This window comes from Neopsephotus bourkii, unplaced genomic scaffold (assembly GCF_033783945.1).
Source record: "Neopsephotus bourkii isolate Nb327-2 ecotype Australia unplaced genomic scaffold, CSIRO-AGI_Nbou_v1 NB_1630, whole genome shotgun sequence".
NCBI classification, from domain to species: domain Eukaryota; kingdom Metazoa; phylum Chordata; class Aves; order Psittaciformes; family Psittacidae; genus Neopsephotus; species Neopsephotus bourkii.
The window spans coordinates 6,834,174-6,846,877 of record NW_026902105.1 but is presented as its reverse complement, the minus strand read 5'-3'; the positions used below and the strand labels follow the sequence as shown (position 1 = coordinate 6,846,877).

Sequence of the window (12,704 nt, the reverse complement as noted above, 5' to 3'; positions counted from 1 at the left end):
TTCTGTGCAAATACAGTGTTACCTACAGCTTCCTAAAAGCTCCCACAATAAATGATTTAGATGTGTAATCTTAGATATAATTATTAATATTATGACTGTTGATTATTTTGACATTGATATAAAACAGTAGAAAACATTAGCTCTCTATCTTAGAATTTGCTTAAACATTTTTAGCTGTGGGAGATTTAGCTGTCAGGCAGTCTTTGAAGTGAACTTTCAACATCTCTATAAATCAGAGAAGTTCTTCATGTCAAATATACATAAAATTGTTGACTACAGCTTTCATTCACTGATAAAACTGTTACAACTCTAATGATACAATAAAAATAGGAAGTATTATATGAACATTCTGCATAGATAAACAAGAAAATTATCTTTATGATCAAGACTGTGGTTTCACTCAGAATTATTTATTTCAAATGAAAAATTGTCAAGGGTATTTTGTTTGGCTATTTTTTTGTTTCCCTTTGCTTGCTTGTTGATTCTATTACCAAAAGTTTAACATGGTCTAAGGGGAATCTTGAGAAAATTACAATTTCTGTTCTGTACTTACATAAAAGAAGTACAAAGAAATTATTTGAGAATCCAGTAATTTTGTAATTACAGGAACTCACACCTACTGAGATATAAATGGTTTCTTTTTTCCATAAATACAAATTTATTTATAAATGTATAGAATCATTATTTTAAATGCAGTGTCATAATAATATTTTGTATTTATTCTGATCTTTGCATTCTAACTTCTAGGTGACACAGCTGGTTCTTGCGGTGATCCAGGTATCCCAGGTCATGGGTCTAGAGAAGAAAACAATTTTAAAATTAAAAGCACAGTCCATTTCAGCTGTGATATTGGCTATGTCCTCCATGGCTCAGAAGAAAGGACATGTCTGACAAACGGAAGTTGGACAGGAAGACAACCAGAGTGCAAAGGTAAATCACAGAGGATCCCTGTATTTTTAAACTGTCTTGTTAAAAATGGTAATCAAAAGACCAATTTTATATTCCCATTTTTGGTATTCTGTTGATTTTGAACTGACAATTTTTTCTTGTAAGTTACTACACCAAAGCAATAGCTTGGTGTCAGGTGACAAATTTGAAATCAGCTCCCTGCACCCGCAGGAAAACTGCGTGTTTTCAAAGTTTTGAGTAAAAAAAAGTGTACTGGACTGCTTATTTATTCTTAATTTTGTGTCAGCATCAACTATTTGTGTTACCCAGTACAAAAAAAAAATAGAAAAAAAAAAAACCAGAAAAGGAAATAGGTAAGGCCTCTAGAACTCAATTTTTGCATACATTTGGATTTCAGAGAAAATAACTGAGTTTTAGGAAAATGTCATTGTTAGGAGTTCATTCCCAAGAGACTCCTTTTGAAAGAAAAGCTTCCTGAAAAGCAGAAAGTCATTTGAGAACCGGTACTCTTACTTGCCACTTTATTACTGTTGACGACATTATATGTTTTAAATAATCTAATTTTAAAACCTTATGCTGAATGATTGCCAACCTGACCTTACATAAATACATATGTGTGTTTGTATGCTGGTATCTAAAGAGATATGCTTAACCCAGCTGAAATTTCTGCTGTTCTTCTTTGATCTTATGTATTACAAAAATGAAATACCCCTTTCACATTTTAAGATCATTTTGGTATTATTTTTACCTCAAAAAAAGTCTTGAAATTATGGATCTGGTTCATAGATGATATATAGGTGTATAGGTATATATATATGTGTGTGTGTATGTGTCTGATGCACATGTACGTATGTTATTGTTCAGGACATATCAATTAGATGTATGTATGTGTATATATGTAATCATATACAAAAGACACATTTCAATTACAAAGTTAATCATCAAAGAACTGGGAAACATCAGGCTTATATGTGCCTATGAAATAATAGTTTGGCTCTATTTTGTGCTTTGAATTAGGTAGAAAATGTACTTTGGTGATGCTATAAATGCATACATACTATAGATTCAAATTGAATCTACAACTGTACATCTGTCTTTGTTGTAATTGGGAGTTTTTTCAGAGGTAAGCTATTTTTCCTCTATTGCATAATTTAAACTTAAATTTGGAGGCTGTGATTCCCTACATGCAAAAAGGTAAAAACTAGTAATTAATGCAAACAGATATGTACTGTACAACATGCCCTGTCAGTAGGTGGTCGAAAATTACATTTTTCAGAACAGCAGCACATATTTCTACCACATAACACTGCTGGCAGCAGGACTGTCAAAAAATCACCTTTACTACATCTTAAACATATTTAACATTTTGCGTTATAGCTGTGCAGTGTGGTAATCCAGGAACAACTGCTAATGGAAAAGTATTTCGTATTGATGGAACTACATTCTCTAATTCAGTAATTTATTCATGCATGGAAGGATACATACTCTCCGGGTCATCTGTAAGACAATGCACTGCCAATGGAACATGGTCTGGATCCTTGCCAAACTGCACAAGTAAGACACATCTCTAATGAATAGTCTTTGTTTTTCTCTCCTCTGAAAGACAATAAAGTAAAATATCAAAGTTTGAGGCAAATAAATTGTCTTCAGCTTTTTCTTGTACTACTTCACACATAATTTTGTGTACATGAAATACTTAAAAAGATGAATAGCATGTTTTTTTAAAGACAGTATAATAAGGGGGTTGTATGGTTACATGATGTACCTACTTTAATTCTCATAACAGTAATGATACCATAAAAATGGTATAAAGCTATTATATTCAAGCTATGAAAAGATTTTCTTACAATGAAGCAAATAATTTCTACAGTCAAAGAGAAACAATGTTCTCATGAGAACTTGTTTCTACGCTGCTAGATAAAAAGCAAAGATATGCAGCTGCTGTAGTCACTGATACTGAGCAGGAGCTCGCAGAAGCTCCTTTGTTGCAATGTGCTTGAGAGGTTGTGCCTGGGCCAAAGGATCTGTGCAGCACAGGTCTGAAAGCCATGCTGCATGTGCAGCAAAATACGATACAGGTCTCAGGCTCCACAAGTTAACTGTATTGTGTATCACTGGCTCCTCAATGTACAGTGGCCTTCACTACAACAATTTAAACTGCTTTTTGCCTACTACAGTGACTTAAATGAAGGTGTTCCAACTTTTGGTCATTGGATGGACTGTTTGGCAGGGGATTGGATGAGATGAGCTCCAGAGGTCCCTTCCAACCTCACCATTCTGTAGTCGTTTTGACTGTCTGCATCTGTGAGGTGCCACTGAGCTAGCTAAGTAGCTACTACATGTTGCTTTTAGTTAAAGCTTCATTCCTATGTTTATGACAAAACACAATGTCTCAGTAAAAATCTAGGTCACCTTCTAGGTCACCTCCTTACATATTCTTTTGCTTACTTTGAAAGTCAAACATTGAAGCATAAGACACAAGAGAAAGCAGATCTTTCCCAGTATTACTCCTAACCCACCTCTGGGAACAGTTCTAATGTTACAACACAGTAATATGATGAATGACTCTTTTCCCACATCTTAGTCTTTTTCTTCATGCAACTCTTTTTCCAACAGTAAGATAAAGATTAGTGAATACAAAAGGTCAAAAACATAAAAACCCAAGTCTGGGGTTTGGGTGTTGTTTTTTTTTCTTAGGGTTTGTTTTTTGTTTTGGTCTTGTTTTATTTTTGGAGTTTTTGGGTTTGTTTTCTTTGTAATACAACTTGGAAAAATGATAAGAAGGTAGGAATTTTGAGAAGGTAGAACAATCTAGAGATCTGCTTAAAGCCGAGGTATTTGCATGTTTTTAAATTTGGAAGGCAATGATTTGAAATATTTGTTATACAGAAAAATCTAAAGAGATGAAACGAGGATTAGAGAAAAAAAGGATAAAGACATGAGCTTTATGTTGTAATCCAGTCAAAATAATAGTATACCTGCTAAAATATCAAGGGTCATCTCAGTTGAGTTTGCAACATTAAGGATAGTAAACGGAATATGCCAAATAAAGAAAGGTAGAACATGTGAAGTATTTGAATTTACTTGTGTTTCTAAGAAAAATAGCTGCTTTTCACAAGTCTATATTTTTCTAAGAATTACAAACAAAAAAGCTATGACTTTTGAAGTTGTTTTGGGGTGTTTTTTTAATAAATTGTGATACTAGGCAAAATAAAAAAGGCTGAACACCAGTTTTCTTTACTACTGCACTAGCTACCTTTAGGCTAACCCATATAATCCTGTAATATGTATTATAGTCTCTTCTGTATCCAACAGACAATGATTATATTGGACTTTAATTTGATACATGCAGTTTAATTATTATTTGCTCACTCAGTCTGTGATGAACTGTAGAGCAGACATACTATATACCTTGGATTCTAAATTCCCCAGTTATTTAGATCAAGGAACCTGGTCAGAATGCACTACAGACATGAAGCCATGGGTTTTCTCATTTTGGAAACCACAGTACAAAGAAGGTGTTATTCCCATTAGTCGTGGGTAGGAGCAATCCCAGGCACAGCTACAGGTTGGGCAAAGAAGAGATTCAGAGCAGCCCTATGGAGAAGGACTTGGAGGTGCTGGTCTATGAGAAAATGAACATGAGCTAGCAGTGTGCGCTTGCAGACCAGAAAGCCAACCATATCCTGGGCTTCATCAAAAGAAGCATGACCATCAGGTCAAAGGAGATGATCCTGTCCCTCTACTCTGCTCTTGTGAGACCTCACCTGGAGTACTGCGTGCAGTTCTGGTGTCCTCAACATAAAAAGGACATGGATCTGTTGGAACAAGTCCAGAGAAGTCCCACGAGGATGATAGGGGGCCTGGAGCACCTCCCATATGAAGATAGGCTGAGAAAGTTGGGGCTGTTCAGCCTGGAGAAGAGACAGGTCTCCTGCATGGAGACCTCCTAGCATCCTCCCAGTATCTGAAGGGGAGCTATAGGGATGCTGGGGGTGGACTCTTCATTAGGGACTGTAGTGTTTAGATTGGATATAAGGAAGAAATTCTTTCCTGTTAGGGTGGTGAGGCACTGGAATAGGTTGCCCAGGGAGGCTGTGAATGCTCCATCCATGGCAGTGTTCAAGGCCAGGTTGGACGAGGCCTTGGGTGATATGGTTTAGAGCGAGGTGTCTCTGCCCATGGCCGGGGGGGTTGGAACTTGACGATCTTAAGGTCCTTTCCAACCCTAACTATTCTATGATTCTATTCTATGATTGATTCTATGCTTTGGCTTTGAGTTAGAAGTGGCCAGGATGTGCTTTCTACCCTGGAAACTGCTTCCTACAATTTGCCAGAATTAATAACAATGATGTAGGGAGATTGTCAAGTTTACTATAAGATAAACTGTAAAACACATAGGTGTTGTATTTTCCATGTGCAAGGCTTTTTCCTGGTGTTCTTGTTTTTGTTTTACTTTCTGAGAACAACAGCTTTTTATCATTGCCACTGGGGTTTTCAGGATACCTTGTTTTGAAAACTGTTCCAGAAATTGTTAGACCCAGTTGACTAGATCTGAGAGAAACTTTCTTACCTATTTTCAGATTGTAATGATATAGCTCTTTATGAATATACAGTCTCATTAGGAGACTGAATTTATCTCCTGACACTAAGAGTCACAAGAAGCTTTACAACCACTCCTGCTCATTAAAGTAGTGTAGATCGATTTTGGCATAAACCATGGCCCATGTTTGGGGTTCCCTGAACATTCTCATCTGTTTATGTGCATACTGACCATGTAAGCATTTATAAAGTAGGAAATTTTTGTAGATGTATAACTGGAGTTCTTCAGACTCCGTTTCCTTTCAGGAGGTACCCAAGGAAAAGTAAATTAGATAATAGATACCTGCTTCTTTCATAATGAAACTGCAAACTGATAGGAAAATTTGAGGGTATCAAAGAGTGGTAATGACATATGGATTGTTTCATGCCTTTTTGTTGTTGTTGTTGTTGTTGTTTTATTTTATAATTTTGAAATTCTACTGATCCAAATTGTACAGTCCATTGTTTCTGCTGTTGAATATATGTATTGATATTCTCCAAATGCAGTGGATGTGGTCTACCTCGACTTCAGCAAAGCGTTTGACACGGACTCCCACAGCATCCTTGCGGCTAAATTGAGGAAGTGTGGTCTGGATGATCGGGTAGTGAGGTGGACTGTGAACTGGCTGAAGGAGAGAAGCCAGAGAGTTGTAGTCTATGGGGCGGAGTCTAGTTGGAGGCCTGTATCTAGTGGAGTGCCTCAAGGGTCGGTACTGGGACCAGTATTATTTAATATATTCATCAACGATTTAGATGAGGGAATTGAGTGTACTATCAGCAAGTTTGCTGATGACACTAATGGGAGGGGTGGCCGACACGCCAGAAGGCTGTGCTGCCATCCAGAGGGACCTGGACAGGCTGGAGAGCTGGGCGGGGAATAACTTGATGAAATATAACAAGGGAAAGTGTAGAGTCCTGCATCTGGGCAGGAACAACCCCAGGTTCCAGTATAGGCTGGGGAACGACCTGTTAGAGAGCAGTGTAGGGGAGAGGGACCTGGGGGTCCTGGTGGACGACAGGGTGACCATGAGCCGACACTGTGCCCTTGTGGCCAAGAAGGCCAATGGCATCCTGGGTTGTATTAGAAGGGGGGTGGTTAGTAGGTCGAGAGAGGTCCTCCTTCCCCTCTACTCTGCCCTGGTGAGACCTCATCTGGAATATTGTGTCCAGTTCTGGGCCCCTCAGTTTAAAAAGGACAGGGACCTGCTGGAGAGAGTCCAGCGCAGGGCAACTAAGATGATTAAGGGAGTGGAGCATCTCCCTTATGAGGAAAGACTGAGGAGCTGGGTCTCTATAGTTTGGAGAAGAGGAGATTGAGGGGTGACCTTATTAGTGTATATAAATATATAAAGGGGGAGTGTCACGAGGATGGAGCCAGGCTCTTCTCAGTGGCAAACAATGAAAGGACAAGGGGTAATGGGTACAAATTGGAGCACAAGAGGTTCCACTTAAACCTGAGAAGAAACTTCTTCTCAGTGAGGGTGACGGAACACTGGAACAGGCTGCCCAGGGAGGTTGTGGAATCTCCTTCTTTGGAGACATTCAAGACCCGCCTGGACACGTTCCTGTGTAACCTTATCTAGGTGTTCCTGCTCCGGCAGGGGGATTGGACTAGATGATCTTTTGAGGTCCCTTCCAATCTCTAACCTACTGTAAATGTAACTGTTGCACAGCTCTACATGTTGTGTTTGGCAGCTAATTCAGATGACGTTTATCTGCTCTTGATGGAGTGAGATTTATGATAACTTTACCTTGTCCTTTTTCCCCACTAAATTTCTAGTTTTGCCCTATGTCTTTACTCTCTCATATAAATAAATCACATTTAGGTTTTAAAATCTGTTCTTCAACTATTTACTTGCAGTTATCAGTTGTGGAGATCCAGGAGTCCCAGCCAATGGCATGAGATATGGCGATGATTATGTTGTTGGACAAAATGTTACTTATATGTGCCAACCTGGTTATACGATGGAATCAAATAGCTCTTTAATTCGCACTTGTACTAGCAATGGCACATGGAGTGGAGTAATCCCAACATGTAAAGGTACAACATTTATTTTTCTTGTCAACTATTTCCTCTGTGACATTTACATCCACAGTTTATTTGTAATGAGTCGGCCAGATACTTCCAAAGAAATCAAAACTTACTGTTAGCACGAACAAACCAAATTTATATTTTTGGCTGCAGGAATGGTGACTTCATCCTTTGTTTCTTTTCCCTTTTAGTTTTTTATGCCAACAGCGTATGTTGAACAGTTCTTTGTAGCTTTATAAAACATCTTATTACCTTGTTACTAAGCTGAATTAGACAATATGAAATGATTATTTAGCGCTTTTTTTTTTTGCCTCTTAGGGTTAGTATGTCATACCAAAAATGACCTAGCATATGTCCCTGGCTTTAGAAAAAGACTGCATTCCTCATTTTTCTGTTTTATTGGAAATATTACTGCTCTCTGTTGAAATGTAAACAGTGACAAATCTGAATGTTACTGAAATACCACCTTTTCTGTATCATCAAAAGAGTTTTCTCTGAAAGACTTGCTTGATAAATCCTAAAGCATCTCTCTAGAGTAATCTTTCTCACTCTTCCTGATACCACAGCATTACTGTTTTAGCATTTTCTTCTGGGGTTCACACTAAGTATATCTGATTTCTTTTAAAACATAGTTGGCTAAGATTGTACTTCCTTTGTTTTCATCCATCTTCCTTCTGTGTTGTTTTAACAAAGCACAGATACATACCTGCTCAGCAGTTCTCATTTTCCAATCTCGAATTCATTCACCAAAACAGACAAAATAAATTTCAAATCTCCACCCTGTTTGCAGTTGCTTTCCTTGCTGACTACAGTTCTGCTAATATCTTACCAAGTCCAGCTGAATTCTAATTCACCTCTGACAATATAAATGTTTTAAAGTTATTTTTCCAACACATTCTTGAGAATGTCAGACTTTGCCATCCTCCTAATTTTTTGTTTTATTTTTTTCTATTTGTATTGTGCTCTTGAGTAAGTCTCAGCTTCAATTAAAAAACTGATTTTAAGAACAGAAGAATGACCATACCAGTCCCATTGCTCTAGAGTCTGTCTGCCTGCAAGAGTGTTGTAAGCAAATAGCTAGAAGATTGTAAGATAGAACAGGTATTTATGACAGTCTCACAGCCTCAAATCCTAAAGGACTACAGAACATCTAACCGGCAGCAGAAAATCTAACTTTGATTTGATTCAAATAGAGCCATACAAAGTAAGGTCAATTTTGGCTTTGAGTTTTGAGTCTTTCTGATTTTAGGTCATACATATGTATGGCTTGTATAAATACTAAATAATAATCATATACAGAATCTCTAGTGTTCTCAGAATCTTGCTGTACTTGACACAGGTCTGTGGGAGTGCACTAGGTAAGTTAATAAACCCCATTTATTTGACTGCATAGTTAAAGGTAAAATATAATATGCAGTAGTGCATTTGAAATGTATAACTAGTTCTTAATGTCAAGAGGAAGTGTCAGGGTCTTCTGGTACCATTTAGTTAAGATTACTGGAAAATGAACTAGGCAGAAAATGGATACATAATTTTCGCCATGCCACTGAAATAGAAGTTACAAATCATTCTCTGGCTTTGTCTAGTTGAAAAAGGGTAGATTTTCATCTGCAACTAAATTGTAAACTATTCAAGCATTGTCTTTTTTGCAGACTTGCATTTGTAATATATTTTTAGGTCTTAAACTGATGTACATATTTATGGTCAAATCTCTGACCAAAATATTTAGAGACATTCTGTCTTGTTGCTGGGTGTTGTTTTTACTTTTTCACCTCAAAATTCTGATATTAACCTATTTTTATGCTACTTTCTGTCTAATTTCCTAATTATAGACCTGTATTTCTTCCTATATTATTCAGCGTGAAGGTTAAAAAATACAGATGTTTTTAAAAGGACTAGTCATGAAATTCTTGGAGAATGCCTACAGAACTTTGCTGCTTGGAGTACTTATTTTGACTTGATTTTAATAAAACACAGTGAAAGTGTAGCAAAAGCTATCATGTCCATTTCTGGGTTCTGGCTGGTTGTTTGGTGGTTTGGTTTTTGACTATGAACCAGAGCAAGAGAAACAGAAAGTATAAATAAAAAGGGCCTTAAGATTTAGATCTGGTTTACTGGTTGGCAGAGGATTTTTTGATAATATTACTACACCCAGCATTCTCAAGCAGCCATGCATAATACTCCAAAGAATCTTTGTGGTGTAATTAGTTAAGATTCTCTCAATGAGAAGCATAAGAACGGAGAAATGACACACAATGAACCTTTTGCAGGTCAGATTCAAATATGCAGTACTCCCAATCTAGCACCTCTGGCTTATTCTGAGACTGCAAGATGACAGATGTCTAAACATAAGTTTAAAGGTTATAAGTGCAGTGTTTATTTTCCTCCATTCTTGTGGCCTGTGCCCTCTGCTTTATTTTTAGTCACCACCTTTTCTCATTTCTCCCGTCTCCACTAAATTAAATCATACTAGTTTCATTTCCTTTCTTTTTCTTTTGCTAGCAGTTTCCCTTTTTTGCTCCTTTCTTCTCTTTCTTGTTTATTCTAGTAATTTTGACTTAAATTCATTCTCTTTCTCTTTTTTATTCTTTTTTTTCATTTAACTTCTTTTATACCCCTTTTCCTTCACTTTTCAAATAAAACTTCTCTATTAGTACACCATTAACCACCGAACAACACTTCTGTCTTTGTCACTAGTCATGTCTGCTTGTTTCTACTGTCCTGTGGTATTTTTCAGCCCTCTTTCCTACAGCTGAGTAGATGCTTCTATTTTTTTTCCTGGGAAGCTTGGAAATGAGAAGCTATAGAATCATAGAATGGTTAAGGTTGGAAAGGACCTTAAGATCATCTAGTTCCAGCCCCCCTGCCATGGGCAGGGACGCCTTACCCTAGAGCATGTCACAAAAGACTCTGTCCAACCCGGCCTTGAACTGTGCCATGGATGGATGCACATCAAGAACTTCTCTGGGCAACCTGTTCCAGTGCCTCACCACCCTCACAGTAAAGAACTTCTTCCTTAAATCTAACCTGAACTTCTCCTGTTTAAGTTTAAACCCATTACCCCTTGTCCTGTCACTTCAGTCCCTGATGAATTGTCCCTCTCTGGCATCCTTGTAGGTTCTCTTCAGATACTGGAAGGCTGCTATGAAGTCTCCATGCAGATTCTCTTCTCCAGGCTGAACAGCCCCAACTTTTTAAGCCTGTCTTAATACGGGAGGTGCTCCAACCCCCTGATCATCCTCGTGGCCCTCCTTTGTACTTGTTCTAATAACTCCATGCCCTTCTTATGTTGAGGACACGAGAACTGTACACAATACTCCAAGTGAGGCCTCACAAGAGCAGAGTAGAGGGGCAGGATCACCTTCTTCAAACTGCTGGTCATGATTGCTTTGATGCATCCCAGTACATGGTTGACAACACTGAAATACTTGTTGTTGGCCTTCTCTTTTAACGAGGATGCAAATCTTCAAATTTTCTTCCTCTAGATAGAAGCTAGATGCTTTTTTGTGAGGGGCTTTTCCTTAAGTAAATACTGACCAAGTTATGCTACTTAGAAGCAGGCTTTCAAGTCAGGTGTCCTGAAATTTCATCCCTGGGCATTAATATCTATCAAAACCTAAGCTGTTTTAATAGGAAGAAAATATTTGACTGTTACCAAGTTAACTAAAGATAATTGTACTCCATGTGGTCTAAACAGGCAAACAAAATAATTTTGTAATAGACCAGACCTCTCTTAAATGTTGTACACTTCATAGTCTCCATACTGATTTTTAGGTAGTCTTCCTATTCAGTTTGATGCAGCATCCAGTTTTAAGACACTCCATCAATCAGCTACTCTCTCCTAAACAGAGGAAACCAGAAGTACTAACTTCAGGAAATGAGGCAAAAATACAGGGTGGAAGATAACATGTCCTGACTGTAATGTCCTCTAAAAAAGGTGAAATTAGCACATATGGTTCTTCTAGTAATTGTGTACACTGGGGATATTTACAGCAGCTGGGCCTAATTATTTTGAATATTATTGCAGCTGTTACCTGCCCAACTCCACCACAGATCTCTAATGGAAGGTTGGAAGGAACAAACTTGGACTGGGGATTTAGCATTAGTTATGTATGCTCTCCAGGATACGAACTCTCTTTTCCTGCTGTTTTGACCTGTGTTGGGAATGGAACATGGAGTGGTGAAGTACCTCAGTGCTTGCGTATGTATTTACTTTATAGTCCTCTATTTATTCAACTATAGTGCATTTTTCCTCTTTAAAGTTTTCAACTTTTTTCTTAATTTTTCTTTTTCTCCCCCAGCAATGGCTAAGTTAATTTCAAACCTTTGTATTTTCCAAAATGATAACATATAGATTGTGGAACACATAGGAATGCCTGTAAATCCTTTGTGAGCATATAGGAAGCCTTAAACACAAACACAAAAGAAATACTACAGGCAATGTGTACTAGATGATCCAAGGCAAAACAAGATTGAGATGCTGTCTTGTTTTCAGGCCCAGCTACATATAGAATAGGGGTAATTTCATTATAATCTCTATTCTTTGCTCATTACTCATTCTGAACTTTCTCTGATGTCACAGAGGGGTTTCTTCTGCTGTTGATGTTGACTAGGCTTCAGGGTGATTCCTGGACAATTGTCTATATTTCTCCCTACACTAAATTAAGTTACATGTTTTATGCTGTAAACTTTGTTAACCTGAAAGCTACAACACTGATGGATTTTTACATTGCTACAAGTGTCATTGTAATAGCAGATGTGGCTTTTTTGTTTTTTTTTTTTTTTTGTTATGTTGCCGTCATTCAACTCATTATTGAAAAAATCTTTTTAAAGAAGTGCTTGTGATGCTTCTGAGAGACATTTGATTGATTGCATTGAAGAAGGAGGTTCTGTTATTTGCAGAATAGCTATTCTGCTGAAACTGTGTAATGGTCTTGAGCAAGGAATCAGACTGGAAGAGGATCATTTTATGTTTGTGGCTGTACAGTTTTTGAAGTTTAATTCAAGCTTGCCAAGTAGCTGAGCTTGCCAGGTAGCTTGTTAAACACTGCAAAATGCAGTTCTCCATTCTTTTACTATTTTTTTTCATTCTTCCTTTTAAAATTGGCTATATCCTACTACTATGAATGTACACCATCTAGATTTTTTTTTTTCTGATGGTAGTCTCATACCAGCAATAACA

The 12,704-nt window shown here is 37.5% G+C and overlaps 1 protein-coding gene across 4 annotated transcripts in view; it reads left to right on the top strand.

Annotated features, from left to right (window-relative positions):
- CSMD3 (CUB and Sushi multiple domains 3) overlaps positions 1-12,704 on the top strand; it is a 600,129-nt gene that overhangs the window by 548,652 nt on the left and 38,773 nt on the right. For all 4 annotated transcript variants that reach the window (XM_061373410.1, XM_061373409.1, XM_061373412.1 and 1 more), the window contains 4 exons: positions 748-930; positions 2,287-2,463; positions 7,352-7,531; positions 11,550-11,723. In XM_061373410.1, the coding sequence (XP_061229394.1) occupies positions 748-930; positions 2,287-2,463; positions 7,352-7,531; positions 11,550-11,723 (714 nt within the window). The remainder of the gene's footprint in view (positions 1-747; positions 931-2,286; positions 2,464-7,351; positions 7,532-11,549; positions 11,724-12,704) is intronic.